Source organism: Parasteatoda tepidariorum, chromosome 6, assembly GCF_982258835.1.
Source record: "Parasteatoda tepidariorum strain Cologne lab strain chromosome 6, Ptep-v5.0, whole genome shotgun sequence".
NCBI classification, from domain to species: Eukaryota; Metazoa; Arthropoda; class Arachnida; order Araneae; family Theridiidae; genus Parasteatoda; species Parasteatoda tepidariorum.
In genome coordinates, this window is record NC_141760.1 from 13,259,498 (window position 1) to 13,284,810 (window position 25,313).

Sequence of the window (25,313 nt, forward strand, 5' to 3'; positions counted from 1 at the left end):
ATAGCTGAGGAGGGAATCAGATGTCTGTTATTGCATGAATTACAATATTTTTTTTTATATGTTGTTTCTTGTTTTGACAGGTGGTTTTGGGAAATAGTTCACCATTTATCTCTGGAACAAAAACGAAAGCTTCTTCAGTTTACTACAGGTAGTGATAGAGTTCCTGTAGGTGGGTTGAGTAAATTGAAAATAGTCATAGTTAGGAATGGTGATGATACTGACAGGTAAGCATGATATTTAAATAAATTATACATAAGAACGGGTCAAATTGTGCTGCAAGTATTTATTAAAATGCTAGTTCCTTTCCAAAGGGGACAAACTTAACTGAAGAGCATGAGTTTCAAACAAATAGAATTACAAAATCAGATGACCAATTACCAAAATAGAATTGATAATTAACAAAATAATAAAAGGATATGCTTTAAGTGTATATGTTTTTGTCAATGTAAAAAAATGGCAGTATTCTACTGAATGGCTCAAGTTTTTAGTCAAAGTATGAAATTTGAGAAATAATAAATAACTTTTAAAGAAATGCCTTAGTAATCATATGGGATGCCTTGGGCTTTATAGAATGGCAAATGTTCTTTAGGCAAAGTGTGAAATATGAGAATCATTAGGCACATTATGAGATAATTAACTTAGTCATTGTATAGAATGTTTTGGTTTTCTGTAGAATGATAAAAGCTCTCTATGTGAAGTATGAAATATGAGAAATATTCATTTCGCCCAGTTGTTGTACAGAATGCCTAGGCGTTTCATAATCAATGTTGAGGCAAAGTGTGAAATATTAGAATCATTATATAATTAGATTATTCTATAGAATGCCTGTTGGTTTTCTATTGTAGTTATTTCATTGAGTGGCCAAACAATATTAATCATTTCCTACTTAGCTTGCCAGTTTTAAGCATTCTATACAAGGAATAGCTATTCTAAAGTTTGCCATATTTCTTACATTGGCGGTAACACATAAAGTAAACTCCCTGTAAAATAATATTGGCTGAAACTAAATTATGACAATTTTCCAGCACATTCGAACTCTATAGCACTAACTAAAAAGTTTCTTTAAAAATACTACTCGTGAAGAGTATTTAAATAACTCTAAAAAGTCTAAAATTTGCAAACGGGAGAAGGAAAATTATAATATTTGTTATGACTCATAATCTATACAGTTATGCTATATAATAGCATAAAAAAGTTTCCACTTGTATTTTCCATGAGTCATATTTTACATATGAATAATTACCAGTCATTTAAATATACAGTCGAACCCCGCTATAGTGAACCTGGGATATAGTGAACACTCGGATGTAGTGAACTTTTTTAGCGGTCCCGTCCGTATTCCTATTTAAATAATGTTATTTTTAACGCTTATAGTGAACAGCTTAGAACTTGGAAACTCGGTTATAGTGGACTCAAATTTCATTTCTTTAAATATCTTTTTCAGTCCTCCATCTTTAAACTTGTAGGTGTTGGGACTGAAAATGAATGCATTCCTATAAAATGTGTCATATTACTCTCCTTTATGCTTATCACCTTTAACTATACTGTAATAAATGTCAAACAGATAATTTATCTTATACTCCCCCCTCCCTGACAAGCCTCGCTTTATCTCTTTTCCCCAAGCTTGCTCTACAACTAGTTAACTTGGCCACCTGCTGAATTTTTGGAATTTTCTTATCTGTTCAAACCATATTCTTTACAAATCACCCCTTAACAATCAAGAAGGGCAACAATTTAACTCATTCTACAGCTGCTCTCTTCATATTCTTACATTATCTATTTCAGACAAGATTTTTATTTCAAAAGCAGTGAAAATAGCAAATTCTCTAAAGAGAAAAGCGTTTTCGATAGAGGACAAAGTTAAAATTGTAAAGCGTATTGATGATGGAACCAATCAATTGACACTGTGTAAGGAATTTTCCTAGTCAAAATCTACAGTTTCAAACATTTGGAAAAATCGAAGTACAATTCTTGCGGCATACGACAAAAACATGGTTTCATCGAAAAAACTGCGTGGAGCTGAAAGAGAAAACGTAGAAGATGCTTTGTTAAGATGGTTCGAAATCTTGTTCAAAATGTTAAAATCTTGCATTCTTTGCACATTGTAGATAAGAAAATTGATGAACTCAATTTAAAATCAAATTGTGTTCAATCAAAAATCACAAATTTTTTTCATAAAAAGTGAAAATAAAACTAATATTTAGCGACGTAATTACTTTTTCCATCAATTTTTGCTTAATTATCTGTTAATTAGTTAATAATTTTTTTAAATAACTTATGCAAAATTGCAAATTCAATTTTCAATCATTCAACTGTCTTATGCAAAAAATATTCTTCAAAAAATTTGGATATAGTGAACCATCAGTTATAGTGGACACATTACTGAGTCCGCAGACGGTTCACTATAGCGGGGTTCGACTGTATATATGTAGTGATTTGTGGGGCATGTGTGGAAGGAAAAAAGACAATAATTAATTTAGCAATTAAACGTAACAATTTTAATAGAAAAAGAAAAGAAAAAAATGTTAATAGCTGCCGACACGCAACATTGCAGACAAAGACTGACTAAAAATAGATAGTTCTAAAGAAATAATGAACAATTAATAAAGTATTCCGGAACTTTTTTCCTTCAAGACAGTCTGGCACCGTTCAACAGTGAATGAATAAAGGATGATGGTCAATAATAACTCTCATATATATATTTTTAACTAAGGCCAATGTTACCACTAAGAAATTTTGCTCAATTAAGGTTTCCAGTGGAAGGAAATTTTGTAAACTGCCTTCTGGTGCTTTTATGCAGTCTAAAGCTGATTTTTCTAAAATCTCACTTGAAACGTTCTTCTACTAACAAGCAATAGTTTTCTAAAACTATACTCTCATAGAGTTAATTCAATTTACCTAATAATTAAATAGTGAGGTTTCCAGAGAAAAAATTTTTTTTAACAGTCTTCTGCTGATACTTTTTTAGAGTCTAAAGCTGATTTTTAATCTTAATAAAAATGTTCTTTTAACAAGGAAAAGTCCCAAGATAAACTTATAGAATAAAACAAATTTTTTTACTGGTGTTTGAAAGCTAAAAAAAGCTATGTAAGTTAATAATATGTGCTAAACATTTTTGTAGTGTTTAACATTTTTTTACAAGGACACAAGTCATCTTATCTAGGGGAAGGAAGGAAAAATCTATAATTATCAAAGATAATATTTGAATCAAATCATTTGAATTCATTTAGTTTTTTATTCATTTACTTAAGTTACCTTATTTTTATTTTACTGTAGCTGCTATTTTTTCTCATCGTTTACTCATTAAAATCAGTTTGAAATATTTGTATTCATTTTTACCCATTCTTCTTTAAAAATCAATTTGCAATTTACCACATATAGTAGCTTTCAGATATATGAACTATTTATTAATAAAACTTATGCAGTGAACTACCTTAAAATATTTGAAAAAATTATCTAAGTTGATATTTTTCTCTTATTCAACCATTATTCCTAAAAACAGTTATAAGGAATAAAATATCATAGTTGTTTAAAAACAGAAATGTAGGTTACATAGATGGTTAATTTTTTAATTGACATAATCTAGTGCAATTGCATTTAAACTTAACACATTAGCAAAGACATCTGTTAATTTGTTGGTATAACGAGTGAGTTAGGCAAAAAAAAATTATTAGTAAAAAAATTATGAAGTGAAAATTAATAAAATGTACTTTGAAATCTTGTAACCACACCAAAACATCTTACTGGTGCATTCTGGACCACTGCACCTCTGGTAATAAAGAACTTAGCAAAATGGAACTTAAATACTAAGTTATGAGGCAAAATTTAGTTTTGTGGCAGAATTTTAAAAAAAAATAAAACTGAAACTTTTTAAGAAAAAAAGTTGTTCAATAAAAACAGTAGGTGTTCAGTATCAGTATTATTTATGTCTACTTATTTTTTCATATTACTGTTCTTGAATTTTTTCAGGCTACCAACTGCTCATACGTGTTGCAACGTGTTACTTCTTCCTGAATATTCCGCAAAAGAAAAGTTAAAAGACAGACTTTTGAAAGCTATCGAATATTTTAAAGGATTTGGTTTGTCTTGATGAACAAGTCTTATTTTTTAAGTTATTTATTTTTTCAAAATTTTATATTATTTGCAGAAAAAAAAATTCAGTTTTTCTTCTTTTGCAATGTATGATACACAAACTCTATAAAAAATGCACAATATTTACATTCCCACCTGATTTGCAAAAGATTTATATATTTATACTGCCATCATTATGTTTATGTCTAAACTGAGTTTTGTATCTGATTCTTTTACTAAAAAGCGACTTTGGTGCTAATTGTTTATTTTATTTAAAGTGAATCCCTCACACTGTTAGTAAATGAAATTCTGTTCATTGGATGAAAAGTTATTGTAATAAATTTTATTGGATGTGTTTTTTTTCCTCCTGAATTTACTGTCTACGTAACTAAAAACCTTGCTGCACTTTGCTAGAATAATACTTATAAAAATATTCTGTGAAGCCCTTTTAATCTTCTTTTTCTATTGGGCCCTAATTTATCACTAGATTTTCCATTACTCTGTTTATTCAAGCTTATTCTGTTGTTATTCAGTTTATTCAAGAGACTTTTGAAATAATCAACTTTGAAATGAATGAGCATATAGAATTGACCATTTAATGTGAATAGCTCGTGTTTTGTTTGATGGTGAAGTTAATTTTATTGGTTTTGCTTACAAGCCTGGAAAGTGGTAATTGTTGTTTTATCTGCCTTTTTATTTTAACTACTGTAGTTTCGCTTGGACCATCAAGGCGTCCACTGTTGCAAAAACTCTCTATAGAATAAACATAAAAAATTCTTGATATAATTTTTGTCACAGTATAAATAATATCAGCAGAAAGCCAAAGAAGCTTGCAAAAGATATAAACCAAAAGAATCACCTTTGTAGAACAATAAAATCAGCTAACGATTCAGAGTTTGATATTGCTTTGCACAAATGGTTTATTCAAGTAAGGAGCAAAGGAATACAACTAATTCGAACCAATAGTGAAATTGAATAAACACCCTAATAGAAAAAAAGGGCATTTTTAAAGGTCTGGGGTTAGTTTCTCAGTTCAACATCGGATAAGCTTGTTCGGGAATTAAAAGCAGCCTGTGTGTAACATGAGTGGGGTAACCACTCATGCTGTTGGTCACTTAATCTCCTTCGCCCATAGTGATTTGTTGAAGGAATGCTTTACTATATATAGTAGAACCCGGTTGTATATTGTTTGTTTTGTACTTTATCCCGTTTCCTACGACATTTCCTGCTGGTCCTTGAAAATTACCCATACCGATCATGATTAATTATCCCAGATTTTAGGTTTCCCTTTTTAATCCCGCTTTATACGTTTTTCTAACAGATTAAAATAATTTTTCCTCAGCAAAGCTCGCACAATCCTTTTCTTTTTTTTTCCTAAAAATAACTTACGACTTGTTTATTTGCTTTTTCGCCCAACTTTCTATTCTTTCTGAGTGAGAATCAGAAAGGTGGTGAAATGGCCAAAGCAAATGGAAAAGTTGCTAAAGCGAGTGTGGGAGCTTAAATTGTAAAATTTTCAAGTGTAATTTTTTCCAGCAAACTTCAAGCATCTTGTCAAGAATCTTGTAATTATCCAATCATTCAAAGAATGTAAAACTAATGGCTGGGTAATCATTTCTTTTTCTGGATTCCGATAACCTGCAAAATGTCTCAGAAGCAAAAATAAATGTTCTGGAAGCTCTACATTTGATTTCCATAGCGTTGGGCAGTGTTGACTCACAAATGGGTTTAATAAAGCTTCTCGGAGTTAATTGCTTCTCATTATCAATTATCAAAGGGGCCGTTTGGAATAAAATGGCATGTCTGGATGCATATATTGACTGCAACACATATCCAATTACTTTTCCCTTCAATATCTGATACAATGCTTGCTCCAGATGAAAACGATGAGGATCAAAAAATATTGGAGGACATAACCACAACTGATCAAGAGTTTGAAAGCATAAAAACTCTGAAAATTTTGCGAATGTAAACAATAAAGCAAATTTGCAAACAATAGTAAGTTTTGAGAGCGATATTGTTGAAATAGTATGTTAAAAAAAAACATGTATTACAAATTTTTTCTAGTACGTAGTTCATCTGTCAATTTAAAAAAAATTTTCAACTAGATTTTACGTTATTCCACTTTGACGGATTATACTCATATATATATTATTGTATACAGGTTGCTCCATAATCATTTAATAGTTTAAGATCATTGTCACAATTCGATGAATCTATTTGAGAAAGACAGATTTAGAAACAGTTTGATTTTTGGATAAAACATAGAAATGTTACTAATTATTGTTCCACTTTCTATTATTTTTCTTGGACACTAGAATAGGTTTCAATAATGATTTATCATTTGTTTTGTCACTGTATTTTTCCCACGCATAAATAACAGATTCTTAAATTTGTATATTTTTTACTCGATTTCTGGAAAGGATTTGAATGATATACATAAAGAGCAAAAATATGGGACACAGTGCAGGTAAGAAATTTTCCCTTCCAAAGAAGACAAATACATTCAGTTTAAAATGAATTTTATTATCTTGTGAAACTATGTAAAATAGTGCAGGTAAGAAATTTTCCCTTTCAAAGAAGACAAATACATTCAGTTTAAAATCAATTTCATTATCTTGTGAAACTATGTATAATAGTGCAGGTAAGAAATTTCCCCTTCCAAAGAAGACAAATACATTCAGTTTAAAATCAATTTTATTATCTTGTAAAACTATGTATAATATTTACAAAAGGCAATTTAGTCAAGTTGATCATTTTGAAAACTAAGAATAACATGCGGACAATTCTCATGAGCAAGTTTTTTCATTAGATAGGTTTGAAACTTGCTTGTTTCAAACCTATCTTTAATCATGTAAATACATTAATTTACAAAATTTTAATGAAATATATCAAGTTTAAAACCAGTTGAGAAATAACCGTGAATCAAATATAGTTAAGAAAAGCTGGATCTTATAATTACACTCACACAAAATGAAATTCTGAGATCGGATAAAGACCCTGCTCTGATCTTACTTAAACCTGATTATACTTGGATATAAATTATATTTACTACACAGAATTTTACAACAGAAATTGAATAATTCATTATTCAAAGAAATAAATTTTAAAACAACATATATGTTCTGCTATCACAGACTATAATATTAAACGGTCCTAACATTTTAGTATTAAGATTTAATTCTTAGGTATCAATTGTGCTAGTAAGTCTATAAAAAAATAACTAATTTTTTTAAAAAATATTTCTGCTTCGTAACAAAATATTTTAGTTTTTGCATACATTTTAGAATTTTTTCATAGTAAACACAGAGATAAAAATGTAACTACATTTTGGAAACAATTTATAAATCATGTTTCTGACACACCCAGCAATAAAAATTTATATCATTAAATCTTTATCAAGCTCTATTTAATCTTATTATAATTTTGCACTGATCTGATCCGGAAAGAAAAAAAACAAATCAAAAAACTAAACTATAGTTAACACTCTTAAGAAATCAGTATAAAACGATTTTTTAAAACAGAACTATTCTGATACTGTCACACTTGGATAGTTCAAAAGGATTGAAGAAAAAATTCGGAAAGACTTTTTGCCAAGACTGATGATATTATAGCAAAAGCATGAAAATAATGCTAAAAGTGCAAAAATCTGGTGATATTACAGCTGTTGTTAATTGTTGACCAGTTTTTTTTTTTTTTTTTTTTTGTAAAAACTTATGCATGTTGACGGGGATTATTTATTATTTTTAAAAAAAATTTCCTTTAGTAATTTTGCGCAAGTGTTATAACAGTATTTAATATTTTTTTGTTAAAAGTTCAAAAACACCATTGTCGAAGTCTAGCACACTTATACGTTTAATTTCCAGTTATAATCCTGTATGTAAATAATTTTAAATTAAATTTTTAAGTCCAAAAAATAAATAGGAAGCACAAGTTTTACTTCTTTAAATTAAAAAAAAAAAATGCGCAGAAGTTGGCATATATTTGCAGTTAGAATTACAAATATAACGAAAACAAACGATATATTAATGATATCCCTAAATTGAATAGATAATATCTCGTCGATTATATTCGGTAATTTAGGAATGTAATTTGATGTCAATAATATGTTAAAAAGATATGGCGAAGTCCAGTTTTCTTCTCTTGGATGACAGGCTTTGAATAACTAATCAATAGAGAAAGGGAATTTTGCTTTTGTTATGAAAAAGCATCTTCAGGAAAAAAATACTATACCCTAATATTTTGAGGGAAATTATTCAAATAACTTGAATAATTGAAAATAAAAGGTGATAAATTTTTTTTGTTTTTATGCAGAAATCTTCAAACAAAAAAAAAAAAATAATAATAAATTTAAAATGGGACAAGTCTAAATTATTCTTGTTTGATTGAAATAGGTTTCAGGCTTAAAGTGTGACATCATTTATGGATAATCTTATAGAAAAAAAACAATAAGGAACTATCTATAACGTCATCAGTTTCTGACTACACCTTTCATTCTATACCACATTTTATTACTTTAAAATAATGTTACTGCACTGATTGTTAAATAAAATGATTTGGTCAATATATTAAAAAAATAGAAATTACATTTTAAAATAAGAAATTGTTAAATTTTTCAGCAGAGAATAGTTTTGCAATAAGCTTAAACAAGCACTTAAATTGGAGTTTTTTTAATCCCTCTTAACACTAACTAACTACACCAGCAGAAGTTGTTTCTTTTCTTATTGATTTTAATGCAGTAAAGATAGAAAATAGTTAGAACCCGTACATTCTAGTGGCGAACTATTAAGTACCCTCTTCTAAGAGAGCAATAAATTTTGCTTTTAAGAGTTTTGGTATGGGGAACAAAGTAAAAAAAAAAGGATTAACCTAAATATTGCTATCTAGACCTATGAGATCTTGTTTCCAATGCCCATTTACTAAGAAGCAGATACTTAATAGTTTGCTGCAGCGTAGAACTTTTATTTTTAATGTTCAGGTAAAACATTTTATTGTTTAATTTAGAATGAGTAGAGATCAAAAAACACAAAATGATGTTTGAATCAATTGGTTCCAATTGCCGACTTCAATTGATTGGAAATAACAAATTTTGATCAGGAACAATTAAATCAACTGATTTATATTGATGCTTGGAATTAGTATCAGAAACATCAAGAAAATACTATCAAGTGATTTAATGAGTACTCAAATCTTTAACCAAGATTATGTCCCAGAGAAAGTAAGTTTATTTTTAAAGTTAATAAAACACTTCTTCCTGTTGTACTGATTCTTAATTTTTTTAAGGGGTCTGTCACACTATTTTTTTTAAGTATTTAGGCATTCGTTCTATCATTAAAAAATGCTATTTATGACCTTAAAGAAGGTTAAATATGTTTGTATTTAAATTAGAATGCAAAAAAAAAAAAGGAATTAGTTTACTTTCTTCCACCCATTGAATCTCAAATGATGCCAATGTTTTGAATAAAATTTTCTTTATGATGAATATTTTAAACGTATGTCATAAACTATGAAAAAAAGAAAGCATCTTCATGACATTTGGAATGAATTTTTTTTTAAAATAATAAAAATATTTTTAAATTTAGAAAATTTTACATTGTAAAAGATGAAAGAAAATTTAAAATTTTTCAAAATTAAAAACATCCTTTTTTTTAAGTATTTAAAATTTCTTACAGAAAATTTACAAACAAATTTTGTGTGCTTATTAAAATCTTAGCTTCTTAAATGTTTCAGAAATGATAAACGTTTAAAACTACTGCAATGAAGGTAAATACACAGCTGTCAACATGAAAAGAAACCATTATGTAACTGTAAGTGGGACTATTAGTTATTTACTATAAATAAACTTAAACAAGAGCAACAAATCTGTTTGCGATTGACATTAAATGAACTTAAAGGTATTTTGTTTTTTAAAACCTTAGATTTGAATCATATTAGATAGTCGTAATTCATTCATGAATGAAATATAGTTAAAAAGACAACTTAATATTTGTAAAAATATTGGGATTTTGTTTCCAAATAGAATATGGTAAATTTTTTATTGAAAATAATTTTCAATAAGACTAATTTCATTAATGAGTAGTAATATTAGTTATTCAAATTCTCCAACAAGCTATAAATTTAATAACAAATCTATTTTGAGAGGAAATTTCTAAATTATACAGATTTTTCTGAAATATACAAAAAATCAGGGGAGTTTCTCAGACAAATGGTAAAATACAGTGTGGTTGACAGCTACGCAAATACAATTAACTTTGAGTTAACATAGATAAGTTTTCTCAGTGTGGTTTTCAAAATAGTAACACAATATTGATCCATAAATCATCTTTTCTTTGTGATAACGTTATATCCTATAGCATTCATAAAAATAGAATCTTTTTTTTTTTTTAATACAGTCACCTTCACAGAGCAATTGTTAGAAGCTGCAATAACTAAGAATCAGAAGATGACTAGGATTCCTGCAAAGTTCAATTCTTAGTAAGGAACATCACTTAGTATCGGACCCAGAGGTTCACAATTGTGTATGCGACGTATCGCTTCGCTAAAGAAGCGAGAGACATCTAAACACTGGAAGCAAAATCAACAGAAGAAAATATCAGTAGTAATTCATTCCTATAGATTTAAAGTACTCTTTCATAGTTTAAAAAAGGTCATTTTGTAAAATATTAGAAATAGTACAAAAAAAAGCTTAAAATAAGCGAGTTTTAATAGTGTTCTAAAAATCACTAACAAAGTATAAGATTATTTATAAATTTAACCCATTAAGGGTTTATATACAAATGAATATCACTCCCAACATTTAATCTTAGAAAGATTGAATTGAATATAGAGTTGAATGCTTTAATGGTTTAGCCTGTAGAAATTTGCATTATTCCCTGCTTGGGGACCCACTTGTAACAACCATGTAATTAGTAACAGTGTGTAGGAAAGAACTTGTTTACGAATTCACCCTTTTACGAAACTATCAAAGGGTTTATGGCATAAAATGTATTTTCCTTTTAAATCATTTTCAAAAAGTAATATGCTTTCCTATGTGATTCAATGGAGAAATGATATTAATAGGGTAAATTAAAGCAGAAGAGTAAATTTAAGCATTCATTATAGATATATTTTGAGCAGTATACATGCCTTGAATATCCTTCTGAAAAATCAATTCATACAGCATTATGTATTTAATAATAGTATTCATAAATTGATCCTGTGAAATTTTCAACAAATATTTCCATTAAGAATTTTTTTTTAATTAACTGATTTTTCATTCTTTTTTCTCTCAAAATAACGGAACGATTGTCGAGTAGAATATTGATTTTTGCAGGTTTTGCAGTGTTGTGATGTAAGTGCAACACTATAAGTGTTCAAGTATTGCAATACCAATGAAAATAGCGCCTGTCGCTTAATAAGTAAAGGCGTGCTTGGAGTAGGTGTGCTTGCGTGATTCAAATAGCTAAGGTGATTCCTACCTTAGTTGCCAAATAAAAGGACATCATCGACAAATATATAATTAAATTTTGTCAGAATAACATTTTGTGTTTTTTAAAAAAATTCTTAACTATAAAATGGCAAACAAAAATAAAAACGAAATTCATTTACGAGAGCACTCCGCAACATATTTTAATAGCGCTCGTCTCATTATTCATTGTACAAAAACAATAAACCAACAAGTTTGTAATCTAAAGGTTATGATTTAACTGAAACATAAAATAACTGTCAAAGACAGACAAATAGAAATAAGTCATTCGTAGAAATAAGACAATGTTTTAGAAAAAGTTTCATCACATTTTTATTAAAAAGTATCAAATTCAAAAATTCACAATAACAAAATTTTAATTTTTGAAAAATAGTAAAAATGTACTACATAGAATAAGACAATGTAACAAAAGGTAAAAATTAAACACAGCCTATCACAGTTTGTTCTACACAATGCTCATAAAAAAAACTACCTGTCATGAGGGTTGGCATGATTAAAATCTATAGATTTCATTTTTTAAAAATCATTGTTTTTTATTCAGAATGGAGGTTTTATCCAAAGAATAAGAAGACAGAAATTTTTTTAAAACTAAATTTAGATAGTATTATTAAACCCATTAAGTTTAATGCCAAGTTTCGTCAAGATTTTTTTTAAAATAGTTGTTCTTTAATGTTTTCAGATCTAAATTAATATAGGTAAGATATCTAACTGGCTTTGAAATTCATGATAGAATAGAGCTTCAATGGAAACAACTATGCTTTTATTTATTCAGTTGTTGTTCGAAATAACTTATTAATAATAACAATTTAGAATAGAAGTACCTCAATTTTAATACTGTAATATTAAGTATTAAAAAATTTTTTTTACAGAGCTATGACTAATGAAAGATACATTTAATTAGAGCTTCGTCTTTAACAGATAAGTTATTCATGAATGTAAAAAAAAAAAAACTGATTTAATTTTGATAAAAAAGTGAACTGATTTAATTAAAAAAAAAAAAAAAAAAAAAAAAAAACTAATTTTTATCGAAAAGAAATCCTGATTTTTGCCAACCCAGCTTATAATCAAGCATACTGGAGCATAGGGAGTTGGAGCTACAATATTAGATCCAGGGAACAAATTGGATCTAATATAATGAATAATTTCATTGCCTTATTTTTGTATTCTCACTTTCTTTACTATTTACTTCTCCTGGAATCTGTCTATATATCTTTATTTATAATATAAAAATGTCTTATTCATGAAATTTTATAAAAGTCGTTTCAGCATCAGTATTGCTTACATGATAGAAAAGTACTGAGCAATATACTTAAAAATACGAAAATTCACAGTGCATGAGTAAAGATAACAGTAATGGATTTCATTAAATTCTGTGAAGGTATAGGAAAATTATACATTTTAAGGAGAAAAAATACTTTTCTTCTCACAGAAGTATTTCAGAGATCCATTAATAATTGTTTAGAAATTCTTTTTCTCTAGTATTTAAATATAACAAAAATGTATATTAAGATTTATTCTCAAAAAATTAAATCAAACTTTCTTCACATCATGTTGAAATATTTTTACTTAAAAAAAAAAAAAAAAACACTGACGACTAGAAAACATTTTAGAAAAAACAACACTATTTTACCTTGTAAAAATTACATTTATTCAGTCATTTAAGTAGAACAAGCCTAATATGCAAAACATTTAGAAAAGCATAAAAATACTTAATTTAAACGACAATTACATTCAAAGCAATTGCTAAAATTTTATTATATAAAGGACTATTATAATATTACTCGTATATTAATTTACTTATGACTTATTATTTTTATTTACAAGTTGATAAAAAATTTCAAAAATAATTTTTTAAAATGCTTTAAGAAAAGATTAATTAAGTAGCACTAAATGGATTTTGATTGATAATATAATTTCAATACTAGCAAAGTCATATAAAATTATTCTTATAAAAGATAAAATGACAATAATGAAGGAATACTGTAGGGCAAAAAATTAAAAAGCTCTTAAACAGCTATCGTACAAAATTATACGCTATTTGTTTTCTTAAAAATAGCAAAAAAAATTTATAGTTTTTAAAGTTTTTTTGCTTTGGAAATGGTACATTTTTCCCGCAACTAGTTTTAATATAATTCATTCATAAAATGTGAGAAAAAAAAATTCCTTTTAAAAAAATTGAAGTTAATTCAAATGGATATGGCCTAGCTCACAGTTTGTTGAAAAAATCCATCCATGCACATTAGTTTATTAGTGGATGCACTGATTACATGCATATGCAGCATTAGCACTGAAACAAAAGAAATTTAATATTTTCTTTTTGGAAAAAATATATTTCATTAAAATTTGTACAAATAAAAAAAAACTTATGGCACATGTAACTGCAACCGCATGCATAAGGGAATGAAGACCTTGTTAGTCAAAGGAATGGATAAGCAATATGTTTCTACATGGGAACGTTACTGAAGAGGTAAGAAACAGATTCTCCATTGTGGGTTCGACGAATTGCCTCGGCCAGGATCATCGAGACGTCAATGCACTGTAAAGACACAAGACAACTGGATAGCAACAAAAACTGAAGGCCATTTGTTAAATAAAAAAAGGAATCTTGCAAAAATGTTAAAAATATATCAAAAATAAAAAGTCATATAAAACTAGGCCATAACTAAATTGATGCAGTCTGAGGCTATATTAATAGAAAACTACCAAATCAGATTATTTGGTGCGGAGAGTAAGAAATTTTTTTTGGGGTGCTAACAAAATAAACTATTGACATTAAGCTGCAAATATTTTATTTTATAACCGTCGTTGAACAGCTGAACCAATTTTTTCGCTTTACAACTACTAATGTTCAACCTTATAATTTTGAACCCTATCCAGAAGACAACAGAACTCCTGGATTAAGCATTGGAAGAAATTTGCTTTCGTGGAGGACTTTTTGATGGAACTAACCCACATTTGCGTTACATAGAGGAGAAAACTACGAAAAAACTCCACAATAAGCCTGTTGGTAAGGGAACTCTAGCCAATGATATGCCTACCACTGAGGATATTTTACGTCAGCACTGTGTTGGAAGCTGCAGATATTAGACAAAATAATGCGCAAAATGCTATTTTTATTTTAAGAAACAGTATTTTCGATTAATGCAGCAGCACTGAAAATTTTTATGTGCTAAAACTAAACTGTTAGCATATTATGACTGCAAGTTACAGCAATAGCTTTCAAATAAAAAATTCATATTTTTAAACCTGTTTCTGTTCAAAATTTCACTAATTACAGTAATCAAAAGATCTTAAAACAACAAATGCTTAAATATTTGTTTTATTCAAATATAACTTGAATAATTTGCACATTATACAGTTTAATATAAACAAATACTTATTAGCATAAAAAATGAACGTTTGTAAAATTGCTGTTATTAAAAGAAAATATTTGAGATGTTAATTTTATTTCTTTAACTACAATTAGTACAGCTATTTCATCGGCACCAATAAAAATTTTATTATGATTTTTCAAAATAAATTTCTGTGATTACTGCACAGAGGATAAAAAAAAAATACTGTAACTATAAATTTATATAGCAGCTTCCTATTAAGTCCAACCTAGATTTATTATAATTAAATTATCACTCTAATGTAAGAAAACAGTTATATCTTCGTATTTTTGTTTTATGATAATGCAATATTTTTATATTAATGTTTTTATTTAAAACAAAAGTATAAATCCCAATTCTAGTTACTGTTATCTTTAAAGCAGACAAGCCCTTTTGGTATGAAGTAGCCATATGATAAAATACCAGATGTATTATATTTATATAATATCCGTTAAAAGTTCTATATTTATATAATAAAATGTCCAATGTTTGTGACACCAATTTTAAGGATGAAAATTGGCTAACACTTATTCCTGTTACAAGTAGTGAATTGGTTAATGATAATACATGTACCGAACATAATTTACTTTTTAAGGGTTATTTTAAATTCTTATTTCTTTAAAATAATTGTTTAAATAATGTTTTTTATTTTCTAAGAACTGAAAAGTATGATCAATTTTTAGTTTCAATATATTAAATATTATCTCCATGATGATAAAGGAATTCAGCAACATTTGAGTAACTTCTTCAAAATTAAAGTCTCAAACAGTGTTTACTTTAATTATGACCATCTAGTAATTTCAAAATGCTTCAGAGAAGGGAAAAAGAAAAACAATTAATCAAAAATATTTCAAAAGCAATACAATTATGAGGTGAATTTGAATTAGTGAGCATGCAAAAACTTAGGGTTTCTTCAACATTCATATAAATGAATGGTAAATATAGAAAAAAAAAATTCAAAATAAAGATAAAAGTTTGAACCAGTACGTACACGTACAGTGTGCAAAATAAAAAAAACTGAACATTAAATGTAACTTTAAATCTTACAATTTGATCGTCCCATGCCAATATGCAATCTTAATTGTTCAAAAACATAATTTCAAATATGCTAATTAATTAAAGAAGAATAATTAGTGGAGAAGATATTTTTATAAACCAAACACAAAAATACGCTACGCTTTAATTTTCGGACAGATTACAATTTATAAGGGAGGCAGTAGCAAACTGGAAAATATGGTTACAACTTAAACATAAAAAAAAAAAAAATTTAAAATACACATTTATAGTGCTTGATTATCCAAAATAAATTTTATGCAAAAAAATTATAAGATTTATGACTTTTTTTATTATTTATTTTAAAAATGGGCAAAAAAGTTTTGAACTGTTAGAATAAGAAGTTTTTACATCAATTGAATAGTTTCTGCGTAATAAAATTTAAAAAAAGTCAATGTCTCCAAGAACCAACTAATCTTGATAAATTTTTAATATTTCATCATTTAAAATTACATTAGAATACAATTTCTTAAAACTCATTATTAAAATAAATAATAAGAACTAAATAAATAATCTTAAAAAATTAAATTTTGCAGTTATGTGCAAAAAAAGGGAAACAAAAATTAAGGGGACCAAATTTTTGACCGTTGCTTCGATAAAACTAATGGATATTTTTGAGCTGATATTTTTCAGATTGCAGCTACGTAAATACTTTGAAGATCAAGAAATCCAAATCTGATTTTTAAAAAAAGTTGCGCTTATAAAGAGATAGCATGTTTTTGTTTAATTTTGCAAATATAAATATTGTTTCCTATAATTAAATTTAATTAGTGCTTATTAAATTTATTCTTTCAAAAATTAAGATTAATTTAGATTAAATATATAAATTTATACTATTTTCTATAGCACATATAAGGATAAAAAGCTGTGCAAAATAATAATTAAGGAAAAGAATAAAAAATAACTTAAAATAAAAACTAAGCTTAGAAATTTTTAAATTGAAAATGTTTATTTCTGGCAATAATGATAGCTAATATATTCAATATACATCAAAACAATACATTATGCTTTCTGAATATAAACTTCAATGAATCAGTTTTAGGGGATCAATTTCACCGAATAATTTAGTGAAGTGTCTAGAGTGGGAGATGCTATTGAAAATTAATGGTACGAAGATAAATGCCTATGTTTGTATATATTTCAAGAGAAATCAGCAAATATCTTCGTATAAATTAATGAATAACATAACTTTTTCTTCCATTTATTCATTAAAACTATACATTCAAATGAAGAAAAAAAAACTAATTTTAAGGGGCCACAGTACCCATAAAATGACCAAAATATCGAGACAATTTTTTTTATTGGTTATAATAAAACTTCAAACTATTTTAAAAGCACTGAAAAAAAATCATCTCTCTACCTACATTTTTAAAAAAGTTATGAATGATTTTACTTTGTCCTAATACAGAAACTTGCTCAGCAGACAGACTTTAAAGTGCTTTTTCTCATAGATGATAATTAACTAAATCCCAAAGAATTTTTTTTATTTAAGATAAAGCTTTGAAGTAAACTTTTTTTATCTTAAATATAATGCATTTATTTAAACTATGCATGGAATAAGCATTTTATGAGGTACTAAAATTTTTGTAGCATGTTATATGTACCTAACAGGAATTTTTAACCTTTTTTTTCTACTTTTTTACAAAATAATCTATAAAAAATATTCTAATTGATATATCAGCAAATGAATGCACAAAATTGTTAAGATGAATATTGTAAGCACTAAGGAAAAAAAATTGAAAATATGTTAAAATAAAAAAAAGCTTTAGAGATTTAAAAATTTTGAATTTTTTCAATTTTTTTTTAAATTTTAAAAAAATTAAACAATTTAATAATTTTTTGAAGATAAATTATTGATTATTCTTTATAAGTTAAATGAGCATGTAAAGCATCCTTAAAATGAATGATTATACCTTTATTTTAAAAATTGTTGCAAAGTTACTGTGACCCCTTAAGCAAAATGAATTTAAAGGCATTTAGCAACATTTCAAGATGTATAAAAATGAAAAATGTTTTTTGTTTGTGAAAGATAAATATTTTTTTAAATAAAACAATTTTTTCATTAAACGATTATTAGAAATATTTTTATTATCCAAGAGAACTCAAAGATAAATTGCATTTTTAAAAATATAAAAAAAAGTTTTTTTCCTCACCAACTCTTTATGAAGCTGCATGCATTAAACCAGCTTTTTTAATATTAATAATAAAAAGAATATAATAGATATATTTTCTTAAAATAAAATATTTTTTTATGAATATCTGTGTTTAGTTATTTGGACAATTACAAGCTTAGTAGTTCTAGTTGTGTAATTGTGAAAAAAACATACTTTAAAATATATAATAAAGCTTATGTAAAAATCAATAAGTAAAACTCAAAAACTCTGTTAATGCAAATAATATTTTAAAAAATATATATCAGAAGAAATATACTTCTTTTTTATTTAAAAAAAATCATCATTGATTTCTGATGCATTTTTAATAAAATTCTGACAATTAAATACTAAAACAGAGTAAGAATGACATAGTAAAGTTACAGCAGAAACCAATTATTTATCTAAAAACAGTTTTTGAACATCTTACATGAAAGGTAAATACTAACCTGTACTTTAGGACAATCCTTCATGTGTTGTTCTTGTGGTATTGTATTTGTAACTACCACTGCTTCAAAACATGCATTATTAATGCGCGATATCGCAGGCCCAGAAAATATTCCATGTGTCAATATCGCATAGACTTTACAGGCACCAGCTTCCATCAATCTATAATAGTACAAATTATAAATTTCTATTTAAAAAAAAATGGGACCAAAAATTAATTTTTCAAAATTGATTTACAGTTATCCTCAGTAGCACAAATTTTTTCAGATAAACATTCAACATAAGTATTATAAAAGGTAAATTTTGCTTTTTAGTCTTTAATACACAGTGCACAAAATAAAAAATATAAGAGTGTAAACAAAGCAAAATTTCTATATATTTTAAGTAAATAAATGCAAACCTTATCTAAATAAATGCAAACCTGTAAATATTATTGCAGAACTGAATAATTTTTTTCAAGTCCATTGCTTCTTTATTAATTTTTATACTTTTTTAACATATTGTCCCTGTTGACTAAACTCGTATTTGAACTTGGCAACAAATCTGAACTATTTGTAGAATGGGATTTTAATAATTTTTATATAGCATATGAAGATCATTTCTATTGAATTGCCACAAATACTTAATAAAATATATGAACATTAAATTTAGTGAGGTAAATACTCAGATTATGATATAACATTAAAAAATTATATAGTATATAGATAGGCTAATCAACTCTAAAAATCTTTCAATAAAAGTTTAAAAGACATTACAAAGCTACAAATAAAATTTCATTACACGGGCATGAATTTAAAATTTTCCAAAAAAATACATTAATAGATAAAGAAATAGAAAAAATTTAAAAACATATTTAAAGAAATTCAGAATCCTCCAAATATGATTTCAGTGTGGACAATCATCCAAATATAAATGTATGTTATTCATTCCAGATTGCTAAATTTTTTAAATTTGAAAAAGTACTATTAATTTCAAAAGAATTCAAAGTAGAAACTTTAAAACTGCGTCATTCTTATATAATGAGGCAGTTCTTAAGTTTAAACTCTAAAAAAGATATTTAGTTTTGAAAATATACATGGTTGGTCTGAAGTATCTATGCAATTTTTAGAATGTTTAACAATTATTGCATTTCATGAGAAATATTAGATACTTTATCTGGGCACTTTTTAGAATGAAAAATACAATTCAGGCCAAGTCTGAAAAATGGTTATTACAAGATGGTCCTCTCTCAAAAATACAAATGGTATTTTGAAACGATAATTAAATAATAAAAAACTGCCACCAAGGAGGCCTATCAAATATGTAAATCATTTTATGAGTAATTTTATTTACTAAAGTCAATATGGAGTTAGCTCATTTTATTCTTTACTTTATTCAATTATGTAAAAAAAAATAATAATTTCAATTTAAAATTACAGTTTGTTACAATTTAATTTTTAAAAAGTTATTGAGTGTTTTTAAACTTAAATAACTATACTACGCTATTAACTATAATATACTATAAATGTATACTTAATAAAAACATTTATAAGATTAATATTATTGACCACACTGAACTGATAACTAACCAAATGAAACCTGAATAGAACTATAAATATAAATTAGTGCATAGCCTCGATTAAAACTTTATTAATTAATGAATTTTTCATTGGATACAATCATTATAATTTTAAATAGAAAATAAATAAAAAAATGAATAGAAATTTTTTTCCAATTTGGAATAATGATCAATAATTTAATAAACACTGTAATGAGGTACAATGTTTCTTTACTCAGACAATTAATAAACAGTTTAAATAGCTTAGAAATGAAGATATACAGTCAGCATTGTAGCTAACTCATTAGTAAGAAATACATTTTTATATGGTCTTTAAATTCATCATCTTCAACAATTCTGTGATTATTGAATTTTTAGCTTCACTTGTTTATAAATATAAGGATAAAGAGATGAATTAAACTATTTGAAATGACAAATTTGAACAATATACAATTTGCTTAGTATTTATTAAATAAGTGAAGGGCCTCTCAATTCACTTTTTTTTAAATTTTGCTTTTACATAATTATTGAGTTATTTCTTCTCCAGAATAAAATTCAAGAGTAATGAAAAGTTTCACAACAAATCAAGTATAATAAGTTAACAAAAAAGCCTTAAATACCCAGTACATTTAGAGCTATATGGAAATCAATTGCAATAAATAACCAAAAATTGGTAAAAAAAACAACTGTAGAATTGTCAAGTGAATTAACAAAATGCATGATTTGTAGTTTTCATGTCATAATAATACTGTAGGACAAATATTAGGATTTCAAAAAACCAAAACACTTATAGCAATAACTGTTGATAAAAACGATTGAAACATGGCATGAATTTACTATGGAATTGGTTAAAATCAAGTGAATAAAAAGAGGAAAAAAATTATGATTTGAATTTTAAGGGTCGTAATAGTGTCGGAAAATTAAACATGCGAAAATTAATAGCAATATTAAGCAATTTTTATTTAAAAAATAAAGTATTTAAATAAAAAGTTAGAAAATAAAGTATTTAAATAAAAATTTAAAAAATAAAGTATTTAAATAAAAGCTTAAAAAATATCAGAAACAGAGCCACTTTTGTAATGAGCTATTTGATTTTTTTTTTTTTTTTTTGTAAAATGTAGGCGATTTTGAAATAACATCAATTTTCCACATTAAACAAATTCGACAAACTCTCACAATCGTTTTCTTACTAATCTGAGAGAAAAAAAGCTAAAGCACGTAAACGAGAACTTAGGTAAGACGAAAGGGGAATTATTACAAGAGATGGAATAATAGTATGATTAACAGGAATTACAAAAGCTTTGAAATTCAAGTTTTTGATTTGTGGAAGTCTGCCAACTAATTGGGTCTTGAGATATACAGAATTCCATGAAATTATCACGTGGCCTGGTCTTAGTTTTAAGACCCGAAAGGATGATATACAAAAACATGGTATTCCGGGGTACACTCAAAATCAATCACTTCTGAACAATGTAAATTTTTTAGTTTCATATCAGTGTAAAATATAATCATATTTTATAATGTCAGTCGTTGGTGACTTATGCTGCATAAACAGAAATTAACGGGTCAGTCACCGATGAGTGGTGAGACACACATCATGTTAATCGAGGTGAATAAAAATCCTTACTTTTCTGCCGCATGGCATATCGTTCCACAGGTATCTGCCATGTCGTCTACAAGAATAGCCACTCTGTCTTTAATATCTCCAACTAGCACCATTGATGCCACTTCATTAGCTTTTTTACGCTCTTTATGAATAAGAGCAAATTCAACATTGAGACGATCAGCTATAGAGGTTACTCTGAAAATTAAAGGGGAAAAAATCACACATTAGTTCATCTTGCAGTTCTTTCCCAATCTGGTGCTAAAACAAAAAATTATGCATATTAAATAACATAAAGAATTCTGCAATAATTCCTAGCCACTAGAGAAAGTCATGGAGGTTGAGACTTCTAAATTTCGTGACTGACAGAATGATGAAGGTATAGCGATCGGCATTGGATACCAACAGCCGTTACTTCCCTCACAGGCTGGTGCCCGTTAATCTGATGCTGTGTGAACTCTCAAGCTGCTACTAGGAACCGAACATAGACGTTTACAATGACTGTTCACTGCTTAAACCACTGAGCCATCATGACATATATATTTAACGTTTAATAAAGAATGTTTAAAAAATATATATTTATACTAATAATATTTTTTTTAAAATTATTTATTCTAATTATATTTTTTAAAGAAATAGTCATAGTACAGTATGTGACAAGAAATAACTCAGACACATAATAGATTTTTTTAAAGTTTTTTTTTAGAGTTCACAACCAAACTCACAAATATGCAAGAAAACATTTTCTGAAGTGACCACCTTTGACCTCAATACAGAGCTGTAAATCTGTGACAAATTTTACTGCTATAGATCACAAATTCCCCTGCTAGTCTGGGCCTTGAAAATTATATTGGTGAGGCGTGTATTTTTTACCTTTACACGACTGGCAATATGTTACATGAAATTGTGCTTTTTTGTGAATATACTATCTCAATAACTACTGTTATTCATGATCGCTAGGTAAAGTTCAGCCTATCTTTAGTCATCACTTTCTACACTAATTTTGAAAATTATGCAAAGTATTATGAAAAAAATACAAAATTTTGTTGTGAAAATGAAAGGCATTCTTCAAGGCAAGATGGCGTACATAGTTTACTCAAGTGTGAGGCACTGAGAGTAGAATCCTGTTGGAAGATCTATTTTTAGTTTCAAAGAACATTAATGAGCAAGGAACTTATTTAAAAATGAATTTGCAATAAAAATGTTTGGTTTTAAATTTTGTCCAAGTTATGTCTCATAACTGCACATTTTTTCTGTATGGAATTCTCACCAATTTTTTGTTGGAGTAGATTTTTTTTAAATTATATTTTATCCGGATAAATTCTATCCCTATAATTCCTTTTGACCTAATATGAATATCCCATAGAAATTCTTTCGGTTTGATAGATAGAAAATTATATATTTTTTACAAACCCGAAATAAAAAAAAGCACCTTTAAGCACTTTTTAAAAATGCTACGTACCCTGTGTAATAAACACATAATAGGATAAAACGTTACTCACGAGAATAGTTTTGATAATTTAATGATTATCCCCTGTTGCTAATATTGTTCAATTTAATATTTTTCACCAAGTATAATTTGAAAGTTTGTATAAACAAACATATTCCAAAATGTTAATTTTAACAATGTTTGTACGTACAATGTTTGAAGCAGGAAATTATGTCATACAATATGAAGATAACAGAGTTGTTGTTTGAGATAAAAGCTTGTCTTGTCTGACACAATAGTGTAGGTTTTGATATAGTTGCCCCTTTGGTTTTGAGCAAGAGCTAGCTTATTCATAATATTTTGCACTAGGGCTGTTTGTCTAAAATAAAACTTCAAAATCTAAAAACATCTAGAGTTTACAACATAAAGCGGTCTTTATTTAGAGATTGCAGCAAGAGCAACGAAAGTGTGTTCCTTTTTATCCTATTCCAGCAGATAATGTAGTGTACATGGTACGGCGAATGACCGAAATAGGTGGTTGTGGACTTTCCACCGGTGAATGTCGACAAACACCAAATACGTAGGTGAAAGATCGAACATTTCATAACATTCTTGCACATTCAGACCCTCACCGGTGTATGTCAACAATCACATAGTCACTTTGGTGAATATCCGAAATATTTGTTATATCCAATTTTATATTAATAAATTCGTTGATATTATTATATTTATTTGATATATTTATTCTGCATTTTAATACTTACTGAGGATAGATTAGAAGAAACATCAGTGTTTGGAGTATCGGGCAAATATATACCGGGCAATGGCACTTGACCTTAAAAAAACATCAGTGTAGGGTATATCGGGCAATGGCACTTAACCTTAAAAAAACATCAGTGTAGGGTATACTGAGCAACTTAAGGTTAAGTGCCACTGCCCGGTATACCCTACACTGATGTTTTTTTTAAGATTAAGTGCCACTGCCCGGTATATCCTACACTGATGTTTTTTTTTAAGGTCAAGTGCCATTGCACGGTATATATTTGCCTGATACTTGGTGTATACCGGGCAGTGGCACTTAACCTTAAAAAAACATCAGTGTAAGGTACACCGAGCAAATGTAAATGTATGGCCCAATACTCCAAACACTGATGTTTCTTCTGATCTATCGTCAGTAAGTATTAAAATATCAAATAAATGTAATTATATCCACGAATAAATTCATATCAAATCGAATGTAATAAATATTTCGGACATTCACCAAAGCGACCATGTGATTGTTGACATTCACCGGTGAAAGTCAGAAATAAGGGTATTTAGCAAATATTTCGGACATACACCAAGCGACTATGTGAATGTCGACATTTTCGAGACTTCGGCCATTCACCGTAACATATATATATTAATAAACACCGCTTCCACTTACAAACATCTGTCATTCTAAATCTGAGACAAACACATAACAGGATAAAACAGAAGTGACATGTTTTGGCCATTTAGTATAGTTGTTATGCCCCTATTTTAGAAAATACTCAGGAATTTATAATACATTGTTATAAATAATTTATGCTCTCTATTACAGTCAGTCAAAATAAAAATGTATGATACAAAGAGAAATAACTATTAAGAAAAAAGTGTAATGAGGAGTAAAGACTAGGTCTAATATTGCGATACAAGTATTATTAAGTATACTGCAAATACCCTCAAACTCAACTATAAAATAAAGGATTTACCTTTTGGCACCACCTGCATCTGGTGATACAATAGAACTATTTCGCCACTCTGGAATGTTTTCTCGTATCCATTTCAAAACCGCAGGTTCAGCATACAAATTGTCGACAGGGATATCAAAAAACCCCTGAAAAATCAAGAACAATTTTAAAGGCAATGTCTACATCAAACAATTGTAGAAATGAATAGACACTAAAATAGAAATAATTTCGAAAGGGGGCAACAGCTTGACTGTGGGTAGAAATTTACATTTCACATAAATTAATATGGAAGAAATATAAATTTAATACAGCAGTATAACATACAATATCATATACTTGTCTTACATTCATCTGACTTTCATATTTGTATTGAATTCACTCATTTGTATTCTATCATTAATTACCACAAAAAGTCAAGTCTTTGTTTGAAAAAAAAAATGTTTCTTTTTAAAAACAAAAATATCATTTGACACGA

General features: G+C 27.4%; 2 protein-coding genes across 6 annotated transcripts in view; one reads left to right on the forward strand and one right to left on the reverse strand.

Annotated features, from left to right (window-relative positions):
* Nucleotides 1–4,428, forward strand: part of LOC107451488 (ubiquitin-protein ligase E3A) — a 24,594-nt gene extending 20,166 nt beyond the window's left edge. For all 4 annotated transcript variants that reach the window (XM_071178985.2, XM_071178983.2, XM_071178984.2 and 1 more), the window contains 2 exons: nt 81–224; nt 3,970–4,428. In XM_071178985.2, coding sequence (XP_071035086.2) covers nt 81–224; nt 3,970–4,090 — 265 coding nt within the window. In that variant the 3' untranslated portion in view covers nt 4,091–4,428. The remainder of the gene's footprint in view (nt 1–80; nt 225–3,969) is intronic.
* Nucleotides 4,429–8,460: 4,032 nt separating this feature from the next.
* LOC107437735 (ribose-phosphate pyrophosphokinase 2) overlaps nt 8,461–25,313 on the reverse strand; it is a 28,736-nt gene continuing 11,883 nt past the window's right edge. Inside the window, exons 4-7 of one of the 2 annotated variants that reach the window (XM_043049580.3) lie at nt 24,860–24,984; nt 21,722–21,895; nt 18,560–18,719; nt 8,461–10,635 (exon numbers count right to left, since the gene is read on the reverse strand). In XM_043049580.3, the coding sequence (XP_042905514.1) occupies nt 10,543–10,635; nt 18,560–18,719; nt 21,722–21,895; nt 24,860–24,984 (552 nt within the window). In that variant the 3' untranslated portion in view covers nt 8,461–10,542. Of the gene's footprint in view, nt 10,636–11,823; nt 14,073–18,559; nt 18,720–21,721; nt 21,896–24,859; nt 24,985–25,313 lie in introns of those variants that run through there. The other variant, XM_016049828.4, reaches the window with a different exon arrangement.